Genomic DNA, 18,859 nt, shown 5'->3' on the forward strand with positions numbered 1-18,859 from the left:
GATTACCCAGCTGTTCCTTCGCTGATAGGGGCAACCGCGTTTGCGTGCGGTTTAAAGTGATCTCGGAGTGCCAGCTTGCACGAAACAGTTGCCGCAGTCTCGCAGAAATCGCAGGATACGCCGTTTGTACAGCAGTTCTCATGCGCTGCCGTTAGTTGAAACCATTGTTAGAAATGTGCAGCAGGTATGCGTGTGTTGCCATCTCATTAGTCGTGTCGTGAAAAAACGCATGCACATGCGCTGAGCTATTAGTGCTGCAAATGCTGTCTCGCGGGTATTTTTTTCTCCGCCTTTATAAGATGACTATAGGTTACGCGTCTCATGCGGAGCTCACGGGATGGTTGTGCTGTTGTGCCCAGCCGTGGTCACACACATGGCTGCATTCGTTTCCCTTCCTCGCTGCTCGTGCTGACCACCATAAACAGGTGCGTCAGCACTTTCCATTTGTTGCACTCAGATGGTGACAGTCTATTCACTTCAAGCTTCTTAGCAGCTCTTTTGTGTGAGCTGTGGAGTTGTGTCATTCAATGTGTACGTGGTGAGCGAGCAGGTAATCATGTGTAAATGCACGAATCAGCTGCTCATCGCTCTATTATACACACGGCCGTTTCTTTCGTTGTTCACGTATCATATGCGTAACTTTCTATCAGTGATCGACATTGTAACAACACCAAGAAGGTAGATGACACAGGCACTGTGTCTGCTTTAATTTTTGTCGGTGCTGTTTTTTGGATACCAGTTACGAACTACCTAGACCAACTCTATACAGTCGTGATGTTTACAGCTAAAGCAACTTTTTTCATGGTAACGCTAGAAGCATATGTTTCAATTTGTGGCATTTACGGGGTGAAGTACACGAGGCCCATATCCTTGGCCGTGTGTACAGCCATTTTTCTAATGTGTTTTACTTCGCTGCTGCTGTGTTTACAGCTTCTGATGATGTTTGTTGTGCCCATGAAGATCTAGGCGGTCTCTGCATCGTTGATAACAAATAGCCGCAAGTGCTAATTGCTGCTAGTCAGCTCAGTCCAGAATTTGGTATGACCATTTGCTCAAGGCCTGCTGTTTCTTCTAATACTTGTGCTGCTGTAGTAAAAGTGTATTTAATTAATGGTGGTTTCAGTGATGTATGACAACATTATCATGCTATACAGGTGGCAAGGCTTGTTGAGATTTAAGCTGTAGGTGAGGCGTAAACTGCCAAAGGCTCGTGGGACGCGTCGTCTCCTCGGCGCTTCCGGTTCAACAACTGACGGTTCCGGCGCATGATTCTCCGTTCGCGGGGCTGGTCACTTGCCCTCTGTGTACTTTCATCACAACGTATTGCGCACGCTGCAAATCTCTATAGCCTGTGATGGTTGCATCAATGACTGACCATGATATCTGAGCATAGGCACTCTTTTAAAATAATTTTTTTCGAGCCCAATCGACCGAACACATTAATTAGGTATGTGTGCCGTCACAGTTGCGTGCTTATCGTGAATTGTCTCTGCCGTATACTTCGAGGGGTTTGGTGCGAGGACGAGCCGAGTCTTGCGAAAGCGAAACTATCTCCAAAAGTGATCTCCCGGGAATCTAGTCATCTTTACGGTTAAGCTTGCTTGAAATTTAAATACTTCCTAAAAGACCACACAACCATTTCATTTGTGGTCAGTATCAAGCCGCTTCAAGTTCCACAGAGCCTTTCCAACTGGCCTCGCATATAAAGAGGGCCTGCCGTTGGACCTGCAAATCGTTGACATCGATACCATGCTGCGGCGTACTTTCCCAGTTCCTCGGGATCAAAATTGATCGTCTCTTTAAGCGGTCGTCATACCGAATGCGCCACGTCGCCATAACGTCGTGAATGAGCAGAGTCGAACCGCAAACGGTTGTACGGTATCGCAGCATCACAGCAAAAACAGCGTCAATTCCAACTATGATTGCAACCAACAAGTTCTGACTTTGGTCGACTTGTCTGTGGATTGGATCGAGACGTAAAGTTATAGGTTGCCAACATCACGACCTACTGGAACTACAGACCTGCACAGATGTCCGGCTTCTATGGGAGCAGCTTGCGCCCACTTTCGTTCAAACGGTGGCCTTAGGTGGCGCTTTTATAACCTGTTCGTCTGCTACTCGGCGAGCGGCTGGGCGGCGTTCGAATGTGTGTGCCTGCTCTTACAATTTCTTGTGAAGACAACAGCTAGTATGTCAAAATTGTTTAAGTGTACTCATTGTAGTGGTATGTAATAACGCGTAAAATAGTACACGAATTCTTTCTAGGTTTGCCATTATGCGGAAATTTTGTGCAGTTCCACACAAGAAAAAACAAAAAAACTAACTGATCGAGTGATTGTTTACGTGTTTGTTCGGCCCGTCAAATATGCATCGCAAAGCTTTTATGAAACTGTGAAAACTGATGCTAGAGTCCTTGCTGTGTTCTGCTTTACATGATGGCACACAGCAGTATACCATAATGTGATCGTTTACGTTATCCCACCTGTAATTAACTCAAGCAAGCTGCATGTAGCCAAGGCTGAAGTTACATGCCTTCTGCAGCGTCTGCAGATTCACGCAGTTTGTGTGTGGTCTGCGTATACATATCGTCTGCGTGATTGTTTTAAATTTCCTTTTTCATATCAATATATCAAGTTCTTTGTTATTGTATTTAATTATTACTCCATTGTACTATATTTTATCCTATGAATCTTCTGGCAATCAGATTTTCCCCCCTTCTGTGAAGGCAACGGGAAGAAATGTTATCGTCTGCCGGCTGTACTCATTTTTCTTTCTTGCACCGCTCTTCCTACTGTATCTCGTGATTGAAATGAGAAGGAATCATTTGCAAATTTTGTTTTCTTTTTTATTTTCGTGAATTTATGCATTTAAAAACAATGTAAACGATCTGTGGCTGCCGAAATAGTGGCATGAGTGCTGGAACAGATCGCAGACGACAGCGAACAGGTTATAACTAGCGCCACTCTGCTCGTACGTTATATCCCTAGCGGCAAAAGGGGTGAACTAGACCAGGCGTGCTGGAGCAGGGAGATCTGTGCAGGTCTGTAGTTCAGTAGGTCGTGGCCAACATAATGCTAAAAATCGCGGGATTACTAATATTTGTTTTAAAGTAGTCAGTTTTGCCGTTATTTGGGTGTAACGCGAGGGTTGCATTCATGCAACGAAAATCATGAAAAAGCTCGCGTTACAATTGATTAAATACTGTAACTTTTAAAATAATTTCTGCTACCTTCTTTGAAGCTGTGCAGGTTCGTACTGAAGGCTTATTCAGGCGGTCTGTGCCCGTTTGTTGGGCAAGACTCAATGTCACTGCCTATATTCTTAGTTTTGCGATTATACAACATCCGGATTATACGACAGTTTTGGGTGGCCCTTTCGAAGTCATATAATTTGGGTTCCACTGTATATGGGTAATATCACAGAGGTTAACAAGGAGGCCTGAGAAGTTGTAGACCATGCAAGGAGCGATGAAATGAAATCTGATAGGTGTAACATTAAGGTCACCGCTAGATGCTTGCTGGTTTATTGCTCACGGGTAGGCACTGGTAAATACAAGTGATGTCGCCGTATATGAACAGTGCTGCCACGCCTGTGTTTCTTTTCTGGAGAATTGTGAAAACTGATTGCCCCGTGTTCGCAATGGGACAAAGGATTGCTGCAAGTATCTGACTCTTATGGTTTTTGTGACGGGTGCACAATCATTGGGTTTTCTTGCATGTTCTCATATGCACGATTCGATTTTGCTATGGCCGTGCACACAGGTTGCTCTGCTGCATGTGAGTCGAGCGGTGATTCCTTCGATGCTGATTACTCCACAAGTGCTGAACTGGGATATATATAATTCAGTGTGTGCACTTTTTTGTTCTTAAAAGTATTTATGCAAGCCCTTTTGTATTCATAATTAATTTATAAATAATTCTGTAGAAATAATTAAATTCTGCCAGTACTAATAGATGGTACAGAAACTTCGAGGTTAACAAAGATGCATGAGAACAATTTAGGGACCGCGCAACGAGCGATAAAACAAAGAAGGTGGTTAAGTGTAACTTGAAGAGACAGGAAGAGAGCGGTGTGGATCTGAGAGCAAACAGGGGTAGTTGACATTCTAGTTGACATTAAGAGGAAAAAATGAAACTGGACAGGCCATGTAACCGGTGGTCTGTTTGAGTTACAGAATGGGGGCTAAGGAAAGAAAAGCACGGTCGAGGATGGCAGAAAGTTAGGTGGGATGAAATTGAGACATTTGCAGGTACATCTCGGAAATTGGGTAGCACAAGACATGGGGTAATTGCAGATCACTCGGAGAGGCCGCCAAGAGTCATTGAAGAGCAGCACATCACCAGTGACCCAACTTGGGTTCAAAGAAGTTTGTTCAAGAGCAGCACATACCCAATATTACATGCTCAGTGACCCAAGACTAATGGTTGGTTTTGAACCCATTTCCCTCAGCACAGCAGCAGATGCTCTACCCATTTGACCGTAAACTACACAGTGACCCAAGTTGGTGGGAAAGAGGTTAGGTGCAGACATAGATACTGACATGCATACATACAGACCTACTGCTAACTGGGTCAAGTCCTTAAAGAATGCTATTGCATTAAAAGTGAACTTAAGCAGGCAATGTAATGTGTAGAGCAGGTCACCGACGGTCTATCGTGGCTACTGAATGGGTACCAATGGAACTGATGTGCAGCAGACAACTAGGTAGCGTTATGAAATAGAAAATTTGCAAGCATAAGATGGTATCAGCTGGCACGAGACATGGGGCAATTGGGGATCATTAAATAGGCTGATGGCAATTACCTTAAAATCATTTAATCATTTTGCTTCACTCGGACTCCAACAATAGCTTTAAAATGATGAAATGAAAAAAAGAGTTTGAGATATGTTCTGCTGTGGTAAATCTCGTACAGAAAAAGGTTGCCCTGCTTTTTCGTATTCAGTGTGGATTGCCCCCTTGTAGCACTTTTGGAATACTGAGCCAAAAGGGTTATTTTGTGTTCCATGGCAATGCATTGGAAAGTTTCCCTTCATTTATTATATATTGTTTGCCTCTTGCTCTCGATGCTGTAACAGGACTACAATCACTCCAATTATTTCCTGCAGGCCTCACAAATGCAATGAGCCTTGGTGAATGCATCACTTTTGCCAAAACGGCATGCCCCACCCATTCAAAGGTCATCAGTCAGGTCGAGGTTGGCACGCAGTACAGCTTGCCTCTGGCTGACAAGTCTGTCGAGTGTTCCTTCAAAGCAGGGAGGGAGTCGAGGAGCGTGCAGACTACAGAGACTGTGGATCAGTCAAGTTACACCTCAGGTGGGCAGTGACCGGCACTTCTCTTTCTTTTGCTTGTTTGTGTGAGTTCCTTGTAAATGACGAAGTCTGCCTAGCTTGATACAACCTTTTTAAGTGTGTGTGACATTCTTCCACTACGGACAAATTAGCAGGTTTGTGATTCATGTCTGTGATTGGGGCAAAATTCAAATATACTGCTCAACTGAGCACATTGAAGCACCTTGGGTGACAGAGCTTAATCCAGAGCCCTCTTGTTCTGGTGTTCTTGTAGCCCTTAGGTTGTTCTACGGTAATGTTACACCCAGTGAGTCTCTTAGTTATGCCTAAATCTGTGTATTAGTGTAAAAACATGAATATAGATCAATGCGGAATGTAAGTCGACCCCCATGTTTGAGGTGAATAAGATTCAAACAAAATGCTTGAATGCACTTAACCTACTCAGTTCTCAGGGGGACGGCACATTACCTGATTTATGGACTAGAACCACCTTTGCCGTCTTCCAGCTATTAGACTTCTGTTAAAAGGGGACGAGGGTCCTAAAAAGGTTTTTTTATTTATCAACTGAAATATGGCAAGCAGGTGCATTATTAAACAGGAACTTCAAATGTGCAAACAGATTTAAAATATCTCATCATGATAAGATGATATGACAAAATGCCATATTGCATTTAGGTAATTTCTTACGGGTTGTTATAGTAACTTGTTGTTCGAAAAGTTATTTTTCAGAAAGATGTAGTTATTTTCAAAGGTTTCAAGGTTATTTTATTGATCAAAAATAATTTTTGAAGTTGTAGATGCAAAATTGCCTTACTGTAATTAGCTTACATGTCACCTAATTACAAATTTATCAAGGTTATAAATAAATGTTACCAAGTTCATTTAAATTTGTGTATGGAGACATCTTCAAAACTTCCGTAAGTCAGAGGCTTTCACAAAAAAAAAAAACAGCACTGACATTCAAAGTTTTGCAAGTGTTGGAAATTCTATCTCTCGAACTTATGATAAAGGCTTTAGAATGAAGCGCAGCTTTTGATGAACACGATGAAACTGAAGGTATTAAAATAGTTTCAGTTAAACGGGAGGCACCTCCATTAGATTTCTTTTTTTATATAAAAATGGGCAAATTCCGTGTTCGTCTGTAATGGCTTTCATTATGAAAGCACGAAAGCAGCATTTGCGCTTCAAAACTTGCCGTGGTCGATGATATGCGCACGAGACCCACGTCATGTTCAACACGAATTTCATATCGCGGACACAGTCCCATGTTGTTCACGTTTCTAAGTGCTGCGAATGCATTTTCTCCTCTAATGGGGACGTTATACAGTAAAACCTCGATAATTCGAACTCGGTTAATTCGAAATTTCGGTTAATTCAAAGAATTTGAGCGGTCCCGTCATTCTCAATGCAAATTCTACCGGATAATTTGAAAGGCCCGTGCGGCTCTATTCGGATAATTCGAAGTTTCTGGCTAGTAGCAACGTGCGGCGGTTAGGTTAGGGCGCTCCGTACAGTCGCCAACCGATTTTCCGAGCTCGTGGGGACTGCAAAATAGTCCGGAAAACTCGTTCGGCCAAAAAAAAAAGTCATTAGTGCGGCTTTAAAAAAATCTTTAATAATGCCCTGCCTCATACTACGCTTGGAGAGGATCGACTTGCTTGGATTTGCGCAGCAATAACGTCGTCTCCGTGTACAGTCGACACGAACGCCACCGCGCTGGCGATCTCCGCCAACGGAGTTCGCCCAAGAAACGAGCTTCGCACCGCTTAGCTCTCGCGAAGGTACGGGAGGTAGCGCCGATCACTGAGACATGGGTCTCCGAGACATCTGCTCGGTGTACACGCCACGTTCAAAATAGCAACCGAAACTTGAGAGAAAAAAAGAAAAAAACTCACTGAAATAACACGCGTGGTGTCAGCGCGCACGAGCGAGCGCGGCCGCCGCAGCCCACAGTGAGCGAAGGTTCGTGCGGTCTATCGCTGCAACGGAAACTGAGCGGCGAGAGCACAGCCCATACGAAAGGTCAGCCGTCTGGAGATCGCTTTCAAGATACGCTGCGCGCGAGAAACCGCTCCGGCGCTAAGTACGCAGTTGTTAGAAGAGTAGAAGTCCCCCCCCCACCGCCACGGCCTTTCGCACGAGGGAGGAAGTCGCCTCCTCCTTGCGTTCGCTCTCCATGAAAGCGCGCGTCCCCCGCGCGCCGCTGTCACTCGCACATACGGCGGGCGCGCGGCGATGATTTTATCGCCCTTGGACTTTGTATGGATCCTCAGGGCGGCGACGCCGACGGCGAAAATCCGCTTGAAGTGTCCATATAATTACTGTCGCAATAAAAAAAAAAAAAAAGATCCCACAATAAATGTTGCAACGATGACATGGCCTCTGAGACTGGAGGATTGCGCGAGGTCTCTATTGATAGCGCGCGTTCTGATCTTGGAGGCTATACAGCGAGCCACTGGAATTCAAGCCAGTGCAAAATCCAACATGGCGGCCTCCAAGATTGGGTAGCGCGGCTAGGAAAGAGCGATTTAGTCCGCAAAATCGAACTTTGGGGTATCAATTCGTCCGAAAAATTGGGTGCGAAAATGCATGACCTCAATGGGAACCCTGATGGTGCATTTTTGAAGTCCGGAATATCCAGCAAGTCAAAATTTTTGGAGTCAAGCACCACCACGCCCGCTTTCTCGGCAGTTATCGATTCCGTGAACATCGTCCGCAACTTTGTTGAGCGCAGTGCGGGTGATATTTGTATGCTACGTTTTTTGAGCCAGCTGGAGAGCATGGCACTAGGGGCGGCGAACCAGCGCGCCAAGTAATCCCGCATCGGTGATTACTTTGAGTAATTTTTCTCGGACATGGAAAATAAAGGTGATTTCTGTTTGCGGCAAGTTCTTGCTTGTTTTCTTTTTTTTTTATTATTCATTTCAGTTAATTCGAAAATCCGCTTAATTCGAAGAATTTTCGCGGTCCGGCGACCTTCGAATTATCGAGGTTTTACTGTAGATGCACCTAGTCTCTTAACTGGGTTAGACTGCAATTACCTGCGGCTGTGCGGAGAGCCGCGAGAACAAGTGCCTGGGCACCCTGTACGGTCCTGTGCGGTTAGCTCAGTAAAATGGCACGCGCGAGACATCTGCATTGTTTTGTAGTCCGTGACACAAGGCTTTGCTTTGCTAGAGCTAAACTGCCGGCTCGTCTGATCCTTGCGACAAATGCTTCCTCTTTCTCGGCATATGCTAAGACAGCGGTAGCGCATTGCTTTCCATACGCGAGTCCGGTTTCGAACTTCTTAAAACAAGCGCCGAATAACTGCTGCTTGAAATCGTAGTGTGATCAGCAAGGAAATGGGTGCCTGCAGCGCCGTTGTGCTATTGCCGTAGCAACAGCCAATCATAAGGCACCTCAGCGTGCTGGCAGAACGAGCCAATTGCAGGGCTGCTTGCAACACAAACATCATCAGACCAGCCCCTGATTCTTTTTTTGCATACGCTCTTCCTATGCGGTCATCGTAGGCGAGGAGTGCAGGGACGAAAAGGAGGAACTTTGAGCTTTCGAACCAAACCGAGATGGCAGCGCTCATTGGCGGGAAAGACTAGAGATGGCTCCGTGAAATCTGGTGTTTCTGTGCGATTACGTTATGCTTTCTTGCTATCTGTGCTGACGAAATAATTTTTTTCGACAGTTAGAGTGTGTTTTTAGCTAAATCATTTTGATAAAGCATTGAGAATTGCAGATGCCGAAACAAATGGTTTCCAAAAAAAAAAAAAAAAAAACTGGAAAAGCCACTTAGCCTGGGTATCCACACAGTGATGCTATCGCTGCGCCGAACCCCACTACATCCTGCTACTTTTCAGCAAAATATGAGAAATCTGCGCCCACCCTGTGGCGAAAGGGTTGCTCGGGTTTTTGAAAACAAAACTTAATCCTCAAGCACCATGTTTCTCTGCACCATTGAAAGCGGCATGGCGTCGACCAGCAGCTGCGTGAACTTTGCGGTAGACTTAGTCAAGCCTCCCCAATTAAGCCTGGATTGTACCGCTCTTTTATTCTTGGACTCTTGTCTATTTTGAATACCTTCCACACCACCGCGTGCAGGCTGCTTAGGCAATAGGATAGCATCGCTTCTCACTCAGCTGCGAGCTATCACGCTGGCACCAAGCAAGACTCCGTGCTCCTCTCTTGTATGACCAATCTACAATTATAATTGGAAGTTTCGGATGCTATAAAGTGCCTTGTCCGATTTTTCTGACGTAATGCCGACGATGTCGCAGTGAACAATTTTTACACTATTCAATTTGTCCCCTAACCCTCCCATTCATTGGCGAGGCAATTGCATGGCATTAAGAATGACATGCTCGAGGAACTGGCGAGGGAGGGAGGGATAGCAGGCGGCATTGTACTCTGGCATCAACTGCATACTGCGCGCCGGCCATATCTTGAAAGCAAACTGCGTTGGGCAAAGTCTAGGCGGTGTAGGTGCGTCGGCGGCTCGTGGCTTTGTACGTGCTGTGTGTTCTCGACACTCAGTTTGCGTTGAAGCCCGCCGTGGTTGCTCAGTGGCTATGGTGTTGGGCTACTCAGCGCGAGGTCATGGCATCGAATCTCGGCCACGGCAGCCACTTTTCGATGGGGGCGAAATGAAAAAACACCCATCCCCTAAGGTTTAGGTGCACGTTAAAGAACCCCAGGTGGTCTAATTTATTCCGGAGTCCCTCACTACGGCGTGCCTCATAATGAGACCATGGTTTTGGCATATAAAACCCCTTTATAAGTTTGCGTTGAAGTGATAAACAGAGCAAAGGTCACATCGCTCGGTGCTGCTGCAGCGCTTCCTCGCGCCAGCGTTTGACAGCGCGTGTTCGCGCTCATCGAGCGAAATGTGTTCATGTTTGCCTGTGCGCGCTTACACCATGCTTGTTACTATAGCTATTAAATGAATGTTTACAAGTTTTACGAATGATAAAACTACTATCCTTAGTTTGTATAGCTGTGAACTAATTTGCTATCGCAATCGATGCTTCAGCTTTCGGGCAAAACTACGACTTTTGTTTTACACGGAAGAATTAAAATAAAATTGCGTGTGTGTGAAGTTCAACACTGTAATTTCTCAATTTGTCCTGTTTCTCGGCTCTTGCGTTTTGCGGCTCTTGCGTTTTTTTTTTTTTTTTTTGCAGTCCCGTGAAAAACGTATCAGCGTGGTTCTACTGTACAGTAATATCAATTCAGGTTATCACGAAAAGTTTAGCAGTTTGACATGGATGCGGTGTGGTCCGGAAGATTGTTCCAATGTGCGATAGGGCGTTTGGCAGTGATGATGAGTTAAATACCTGCGTTTTACCATGCACAGCACATGAAACTGAGCGTGTTGTGAAGGTGTTGTGACGTATGCACAATGCATGAATTGGCAGACAGTGAAATATATTGATATAAATGTACCTGTGAAACAGACGGTGAAGAGCGATCATGGGGTGAAATGTCTTTTTACAGCGAAGCTCTCCATGGTTAGGATACGAGATTATATGGTGTCCGCGCGGGAAAACTGAAAAAAAAAGTGAAAGAACCAACAACAAAACCAAACTCATATCGCCACTCACGTTGGAGCTCGTTTTAATGGCCACCTGTGTCCAAAACGATGTCTCTGTAAGTGTATGACGTAGTGCGTGACGTAGTGTGCGCCTGAAGAGGAAAGAGTTGGTGCAACCGCACGAATGCGCTCGTGCCACTGCTCACACGTTCGTCGTCTTCTTCCACAGCTGGCTCCGTTGCCACTCATCATTCCAGCCTAGAATTTCACTTCTCTTCTGTCGTCGTAAATGAGGAGGCTGCATTTACGCGGGTATGAGCCATTGCTTAACTCTTTCGTTACCGTGGGAAAATGTGCCACTTTTTGTAGGTTTTCGTAATTATTTTTTGTAGTACCATACTTGCCAACTCTCTCGAATTGTCCGGGAGCCTCCCAAATTGTTCTCACATCTCCCGATTGTATGGATGCTGTCTCAGATCTCTCGAAAAGTAGCCATCACAGCATTGCGTTTTTTTTTTTCGTTTTTTTTACGGCCTGTAATATAACTGCGCGAGAAATTTAAGCGGCAGGGGAGCAGTTAGTCACCAACATGCACCTTGAATCGTGGATGCGGGCCACCGGCACCACCACGTATGCAAGCAACCAAAGGGCATTGCCATATTGGATTGGCAATGCCCATGACAACCTTCCCGCTTTCTTCCAAAGGAAGAAAGCGGGAAGGTTGTGCGGGAGGGAGGGGGGGGGGGGGCTTGTACTCTGGTAGCAACTGTGTAGTTTGCGCAGCGGCGCACGCTGTATCTTTACAGTGATCTGCAGATGTGACGAATTCGGGGTCGGCCTGTCGCCACTTGCGTTGCTGCTCAGTCCTCCTGGCACGGCACTCGCGAACCCGATCACGAGAAGAACGTACCCGGCTCCTCGATAGCAGGCACAGAACCCGTAGCAATTAAGTCAACCAGCGCGCTTCCCGTGGCCATAACATCGAAACTGATTTTGACGGCAGTTTTTCCGAAAACAAAAACAAAAACACGCACATAAGTCCTATAAGACGCATCGTCAAAAAATTCAGAAAGAAAAAGAGCGTCTTATACACCGGAAAGTATGGTATTTGGAAAGATTGATGGCATTATGAGAAGCCAAGAGTAAGTACTTGCACTTATTTCTGAGATCACGCACGACTGTGTTTCTGTGCTTTGTCACTTTGCGGAGTCGTAACAAATATGGACTCTATACTGCGTGTGCTGTTTGGCACGGCGGCCACATTTTTTTTGCCCCCCCCCCCCCTCGCGCGGTGGTCTCCCAAATTTTCATGTTGCTAGGTTGGCAGGTATGTCATACACAATATCATGGTTACAGTGTCATGCTATATATCAATACAAAGCTAAATAAACGTATTTTCTAACGACATTACTTCTAAAAAAACAAATATTAAAGTGTAACAAGTAATAATAATCATGAAAAACACAATTCATTGAAAATTGCACAGAATATTTCCAATGTGGTGCTCATAACACAAAAGGTGAAAAAAGGAAAAATAATGTGAAATATACAAAATGTTTGTAAATCAATTGCTGTAAAAAAGGAAGGTTTGAATTGTCTAGCTCATAAATCATATGTTACAAATTTTTTTTTCTGCATAGTGGAAAGTGCCTCGTCCCATCAGGTGCCACAATTATATTTTTTCCCACTACAAATATTTCAAACACAATACTGCAGTAGATATCATTAAAGAATGAAAGAAATCAGCTGTTGAACCATGGGCTTTTTAGAAATTTGTGCTAAATTGTAACTCTGAAAAAAATCTCAAATATGAAACATAACTCTGAACACGGCACCAAAACAGCGTAAGGTATGCCTTTATCATAAAAAAAATTGTAAATTGCGTAAGCAACAAATATAGCTTCATATTACAATGTTTAGTAGTGGCAACAAACTCTGGAACCATATCTCAAAGCTCTAAGATGTGGAAAAAAATCTATTCCTATGGTTGGCGTGGCACTGGGGAAAACTGTTATTGGCTGTAGAGAACCACAAGCAAACATTGCAGGTTTTACAGATGACATTGTTTTATGGTCAAGTTCCTTGTCCTGACAGAACTTCTTGCATCTTCTCAGCTTTTCTAATCTTGCTTGCACTTGCTTTCTCTCGCTTGCCTGTGTACGCACAAAATTGTATGGTGTAGCCTGTCTGAAGGTCAGCGACCACCCACAACTTGTACCCCATAGGACTGCTTCTTCAGGATTTGCGTCCACGCATACTTATTTGTGTTCACGCAAATCCTATTTATTACCTTCGCTGTGAAAAACATCACAAAAACATCGATCTGTTTTGTGAGCCGCTTTGCTTCACTGCACAGCTCCATTCCGAGGCTGGGTTCTCTTCTTGGGCTAAACATCACTCGCTGCTAGGCTGATTGCAACAGATCTCCACCATATACTGTAGAGACACCGTAAATAAGAGATATAATATTGCCAACATCCTTACGACAGCTCAAGCGGCCTAAAATCTGTCACCTGTCAAGTGCTAGAACACGGAACTTACTGCCGAACAGCTGACGACAATCCGGGCTCGTTTTGCGAGTTTCCGTCGCCCGAACTAAAATCCGACGATCAGATATCATCCTCAGAGTCACTGCTGCTAGAAATTGCAGAATAATCACTTGCAGACACGACAGAATTGCCAGAAGGACGTTTTTAGTGCAAGGGTCCGGCGGCCGGATCGTCAGCCATCTTCGAGAACAAAACAAGCGAACCGTGCACTTTGAACCGCTGTTAAAAATCGCCGCTGCGCGGGAAAAAAAACTACGCAAGAAATCAAACATCAGTGCTTAGAAAATGCGCTAGATGGCGCATCTAGTCCATAGGAGCGCCGGTATTTTTTAATTTTTGCGTGGAGCCTATGGGTCACCGGTGAACCAAGTTCTATAGGCGCGGTAACGAAAGAGTTAAGGGGGTATGTCGGTCTTGCATACCATTTTAATAAGAGGGGATAGGCAAATGTGTGTGCGTACTTATCGTCACGATGACCACCGATCAGGACAATAAATATGTTCTTACCTTTGTTCAAAATGGCATGTCACCTATGTGCCGTGCGCTAAACAGCTTTTCTGGTCATCTACCTTCGCAGAGTGGAATGGCTCATGAATTTTATTTTTATTAGCGTAATGCTATAAAGATCGTCGTACTTACAGAAGATTAATCTAGCTGCTCTGTTCTGAACAGCTTCCAACATGCTTATAAGGTAATCCTGATATGGTGACCACGTGGATGAAGCAAATTCTAGTTGCGGAAGAACATAGGTTAGGTATGCTAATTTGCGCACATTGGAAGGTGTATTATGCAAATTTCTGCTCCGATAACCGAAAGATTTGAAAGCTTTAGAAAACACGGCTGCTACATGCGCAGCCCAGGAATTATAGCATTATTAATCGAATAGTGAAAGACCGAGTTAGTGCGTTTATTGCTAAACGAAATTAACTTGAATTCAGAGGCGTTAAGGGACATCTGCCACGTTTTCCACCAACTACGAGGGTTGATCCAGAAATAACGTTCCCATCAATGTTACAAATGGACAACATGTTTATTCTCATAGCAATGTACATCGTTGGAAATAAGACACTTTGCTCTATTTTTTGACATAATCGCCATCTTATTCTACGCATTTTTGTAGACGGTGCTTCAATTTCAGTATCCCAATGTCGAAGAATTCCACCGCCACCCCGTTGAGGAAGCGTTTCACCTCTTCTTTGACTTTATCGTCACTCTGGAAGCGTTGGCCACTCAAGTCTTCCTTTAACTTGGGGAACAAGTGATAATCGCTAGGCGTGAGGTTCGGACTGTACGGTGGTTGGGGCATGACAGACCACCCAAAGTTTGTCATAAGGTCCTGGGTTTGACGAGAGACGTGAGGTTGGGCGTTGTCGTGAAGCAGCGTTACAACAGCTGTCAGTTGTCCTTGCCAGCAGTTCTGGATAGTTCGTCTCAGTTTTCTTAGTGTTGCACAATAACTGTCCGAGTTAATTATTGTCCCAGGTTCCATGAAATCGATCAGCATATCCCCTTATGATCCCAAAACACACTGGTCATTACTTTGCCAGCAGGAGTTTGTTTGAACTCCTTTGCGACTGGTGACCCTGAGTGATGCCATTGTTCGGACTTTTATTTCGTTTTGGGAGTGAAATGAAACACCCATGTTTCATCTCTGTAGCAATGGAGTCCAACAATCCTACCTTATCTTCTTGACTGTGTTGAAGAAACTGGCGAGCACAGGCAAGGCGTTTCTCTTTGTGTTCTGCTGTCAACAGACGCCGTACCCATCGAGCACAACACTTGTGATACCCCAATTTTTCAGTCAAAGCTCTTTCCACTGTACTATAAGAACTCCCAGGAATCCGAGCAACAAGTTCATGGACGATGATCCTCCTGTTTTGAAGCACTTCCCGTTGGACCATCTTGATAATCGCCTCCTAAATTGACGGTCTTCCACTCCGTTCTTCATCGTGGACGTCCTTCTGACCGGCACTAAACTCCCTGCATCACTTTTGGTCGTGTTGAATGAACATACACTTGTTGCCATACACCTCTGTCAACTGACGATAAATATCCACGGGTGAAGTCCCTTTGGCGTGCAAAAAGTGAATTACGAAACGAATCTCGCACTTGGCGGGAGCAACGATGGGCACCTCCATCTCGGACGGCTGCTGAACCAAGACTGAGCCGCGCACAGCGGTGTTTCCGGATTTCGCCTGGCAGTGTGGCAGTATCAGACGTTGCAGAACTGATCGGACAGCAGGCGGCTACAGACAAGGACGAAACATCAAATACAGAGATGGCGGTATTGTCGACCGGAAAAGGGGTGCCTAGCGACATGCCTTCCTGTATAACTTGCGTGCATGAACCAAAGTTTAAATCGGGAAGGAATACTCTGTTTTTGACAATAGTCACAATGGTATGAGGTACGGCAACTGTTCGTAGCAGGAGAACATTGACATTACGAGTCGGCACATAATCACTATCAGGAGCAGATGGGAAGTACGTCAAAAAACGCTTGAGGCGGCAACCGTACGAAGTCCAGAGAACATAAACGAGGCTCAACTGATTTTGGAGAACAGCAGTGATTAGGCAGCTCGAGTTGGAGGAGGCCAGCAATCAGTGCTCAATGGTCCGATAAAAAGTTTAGGCCGAAGATCATGTCATGGGAACACCGTTCAAGAAAAGCAAATAAAACAGAAGTGTTGAATCCAGCAACAGTTAATCGTGCAGTACACATGCCAAGGATAATGGGCGTTGCACCATTGGCGTCCCTGATAACACAGGATGCAGCACGTGTAAGGACTTTCAGGTGACAACGAAGATGGTTGCTCATTACAGAGATATGGGCTGCAGTATCAACAAGCGCTGGGACATATACACCGTCAACTTGTACAATGACTGTGTTGCGTCTAGTCGGCGGGGTGAGAGGATTTGGGGAAGACGTCGGAAATGCAGCGTCGCATCCGGGAGCTGCATCTTTTAGTTTTCCGGAGGTACGTGCCCAGGTTGGAAAGACGGCGACAGGTGATGGGACTGGGGTGACCTGGACGACGGGCAACAACTTTGTGGCGAACGGGACTGGTGACTGCTCGGCGGAGGTGAACGAAGGCACCATGTGGTCATATCGTCGGTAGTGTGCAGCCGCTTGCCGTTGGAAATGGCGAAATCTACTGTCTGGACGAGAGCTGCTCAAGAACAGCATCGAGGGCCAGCGGTTGCGACAGTATCGTGCAACGTGACCAACGCAGCGACTGAAGCAAATAGGTCGGTCATCCGGCGTTTGCCACTCTGCCATGTTGTGAGAACCTCGAGGGATCCATTGATTTTTGGTATGCACAGGAAGTTCGATTAGGAGGAAACTGGCGGTGCAAATTGATTGAAAGCCGACATTGCCGAGTTCGCAGCGCACAATAGCCCGAACAAGCGGAGCCATAGGACTGCGTGTATTGTTGACAGATGGGTACAGAGCTGCAGGGCACATGGCTTCCTGCTCACGGCGCACGATCTTCGTCAGCTGCCGCGAAGGAGTGCTGTTGATCTTCACAAGAGTATGTTGCATCCGTATTGGGAAGCTGTGAAAATGACTAATAGGTACGACGGCTTTTCACCTGTTCGAAACGCTTGGATTCCGTGATAATGTCGTTAACCGAAGTACAGTTCTTACAAATTAGTAGATCGAAGGCATCATCAGCTATACCTTTTATGACATGCTTGACTTCGCCAGATTCTGTCATTTCAGAGTCAGCCTTGTGGTAGAGTGCCAGCACGTCTTGTATTTAGGAGACGTAACCTTTGGTGGATGTTTGAACACATGATGCGAACTCCTTCTTGGCGATGACCTTCTGACCCAATGGTTTTCCAAAGAGATCTCGCAGCTTGTGCTTCCAGGTCTCCCAGTCCCGGAGTTCTTCATGGTTTTGAAACCACACTCGAGCTGTTCCCGTCAAGTAAAAAATTATGTTCATCAGCATCACTGTGGGATCCCATTTGTTGTGTCTGCTCACCCACTCATACATCTCCAGGCAGTCGTTGACATCGGCGCCATTAGTGCCGCTGAAGGTTCCTGGATCACGCACATATCTGCATGAGTACTACAGTGAACGCAGTCGACGCAAGCGTTGCTGAACCAGGCATCGTCTCCTGCGACATCGTTGAAGAACCGAAGCGGCGGCCCCTGTGAAGCCCCGTTATGAGTCGTTACCCCGCACCTCCAACAAATGTGACGAAGAGGAAGGCCGATTTACCAACATATGTACAACTAGTTATTTACATGGGGAAAAGTTAGCGGTAAACGTGCAGGCTGGTACAAAGGTCACAGCTCCAGTAGACAGTCTACCACTTTATCTCTCTCATGCATGCGTGGCCCTGTCCGAATGCACCGTAACAATGTTAGTAGGTATCACATGCTCAAGTAATTTGCAGCATATGCATGTTAGTGAAATAGGTCAGTAATTACCAGGCGAGTGCCTGCCACCTAGATTTGCAAAAAGGAATGACCTTAGCAATCTTCTAGCTCTTAGTTAGTTCACCAGATGATAACGATTGGTTAAAATTGAGACACAGAATGCGACTAGAATTATTTGTAGTATTCTTTAGCATTGTTGAGTTTATGTTATAAATACCAGATGAGGTAGAAACGTTAGGACTGGTAATCATGTTAGAGATTCCTTTTGCGGTGATGATGATTGGTGCCATGAAGGCGAAGTTTTGCTCTGGAACAAATGGCAGATTGGAACAGTCTTTCTGTGCAAAAACAAGTGAGAAATACACGTTGAAAGCTATTGGAAGCTACTCGGCCACATCCACCAAAATGTTACGGGGAGAAAAGGTGCTTGACAATATATTCACACAATATATAAAATGGGCAGAAGACAGGCATACAAGATAAAGCCGGTGCGCAACTATTAGCGATTGTTTTCTTTGTCAGTCTTGTCATGATCATTCTCTACTGCAGCGCCTCGTAACATTATTCATCAGAAACTGGAGTTTGTCTTGCATCATGTATTGCGATGGGTTAGTAGAAATATTAGGGCAAATTACTTTCCAGAATTTTTAAAGATTATTGCTGATAAGTGAGCCTAAGTGGGTGATAAGTGACCCTAACCACCTTAAGCCTAAGCTTAAGCTGATTGCATCGTATGGCGATAACAAGAATTCACTGCCAGCCAACATAGTGGCGGCCGCGCAGCAGGTTGTCACAGCTAGATGGCCTCAAGCTTGTTCAGACCAGTAAAGCGCCTAAGTGATTGGGCGTGAGAGCACGCTGTAGACTGTTTGCCAGCGGCAGAGATTGGCTCTGTGGATGAAATACGGGCAACTACTGCAAACGCGTTCACCAAACTAAATACAAGCATCACAGCCTAATCAGACAGCGTTGCAGAGTCAAAGGTCCCGTGCATATACAGCTTAGATCACTTATAATGTAACTGTTTATAATGCAGAACTGGCTACAACGCGGCCTTTTCTGACTCCCGTTTACCCTCTCATAGAACTCCTTTTATACACATACCGC

The 18,859-nt window shown here is 45.3% G+C and overlaps 2 protein-coding genes and 1 long non-coding RNA gene across 44 annotated transcripts in view; 1 reads left to right on the plus strand and 2 right to left on the minus strand.

Annotated features, from left to right (window-relative positions):
• The window catches only part of LOC119454535 (gastrula zinc finger protein XlCGF7.1), a 455,522-nt gene that overhangs the window by 407,314 nt on the left and 29,349 nt on the right, over nt 1-18,859 (plus strand). For 15 of the 42 annotated variants that reach the window (XM_049667028.1, XM_049667026.1, XM_049667029.1 and 12 more), the window contains one exon: nt 5,107-5,316. The exons of 11 other annotated variants lie outside the window; for them this stretch is intronic. In XM_049667028.1, the coding sequence (XP_049522985.1) occupies nt 5,121-5,316 (196 nt within the window). In that variant the 5' untranslated portion in view covers nt 5,107-5,120. Of the gene's footprint in view, nt 1-228; nt 426-930; nt 1,039-1,070; nt 1,321-3,499; nt 3,536-5,106; nt 5,317-18,859 lie in introns of those variants that run through there. 16 more of the 42 variants (XM_049667012.1, XM_049667009.1, XM_049667004.1 and 13 more) reach the window with 6 other exon arrangements.
• LOC125945276 (uncharacterized) overlaps nt 1-18,859 on the minus strand; it is a 395,992-nt gene that overhangs the window by 348,520 nt on the left and 28,613 nt on the right. The gene's annotated exons all lie outside the window — the stretch shown is intronic.
• LOC125945271 (uncharacterized) overlaps nt 1-18,859 on the minus strand; it is a 194,612-nt gene that overhangs the window by 147,810 nt on the left and 27,943 nt on the right. The gene's annotated exons all lie outside the window — the stretch shown is intronic.

This window comes from Dermacentor silvarum, chromosome 5 (assembly GCF_013339745.2).
Source record: "Dermacentor silvarum isolate Dsil-2018 chromosome 5, BIME_Dsil_1.4, whole genome shotgun sequence".
In the NCBI taxonomy this organism is placed as follows: Eukaryota; Metazoa; Arthropoda; class Arachnida; order Ixodida; family Ixodidae; genus Dermacentor; species Dermacentor silvarum.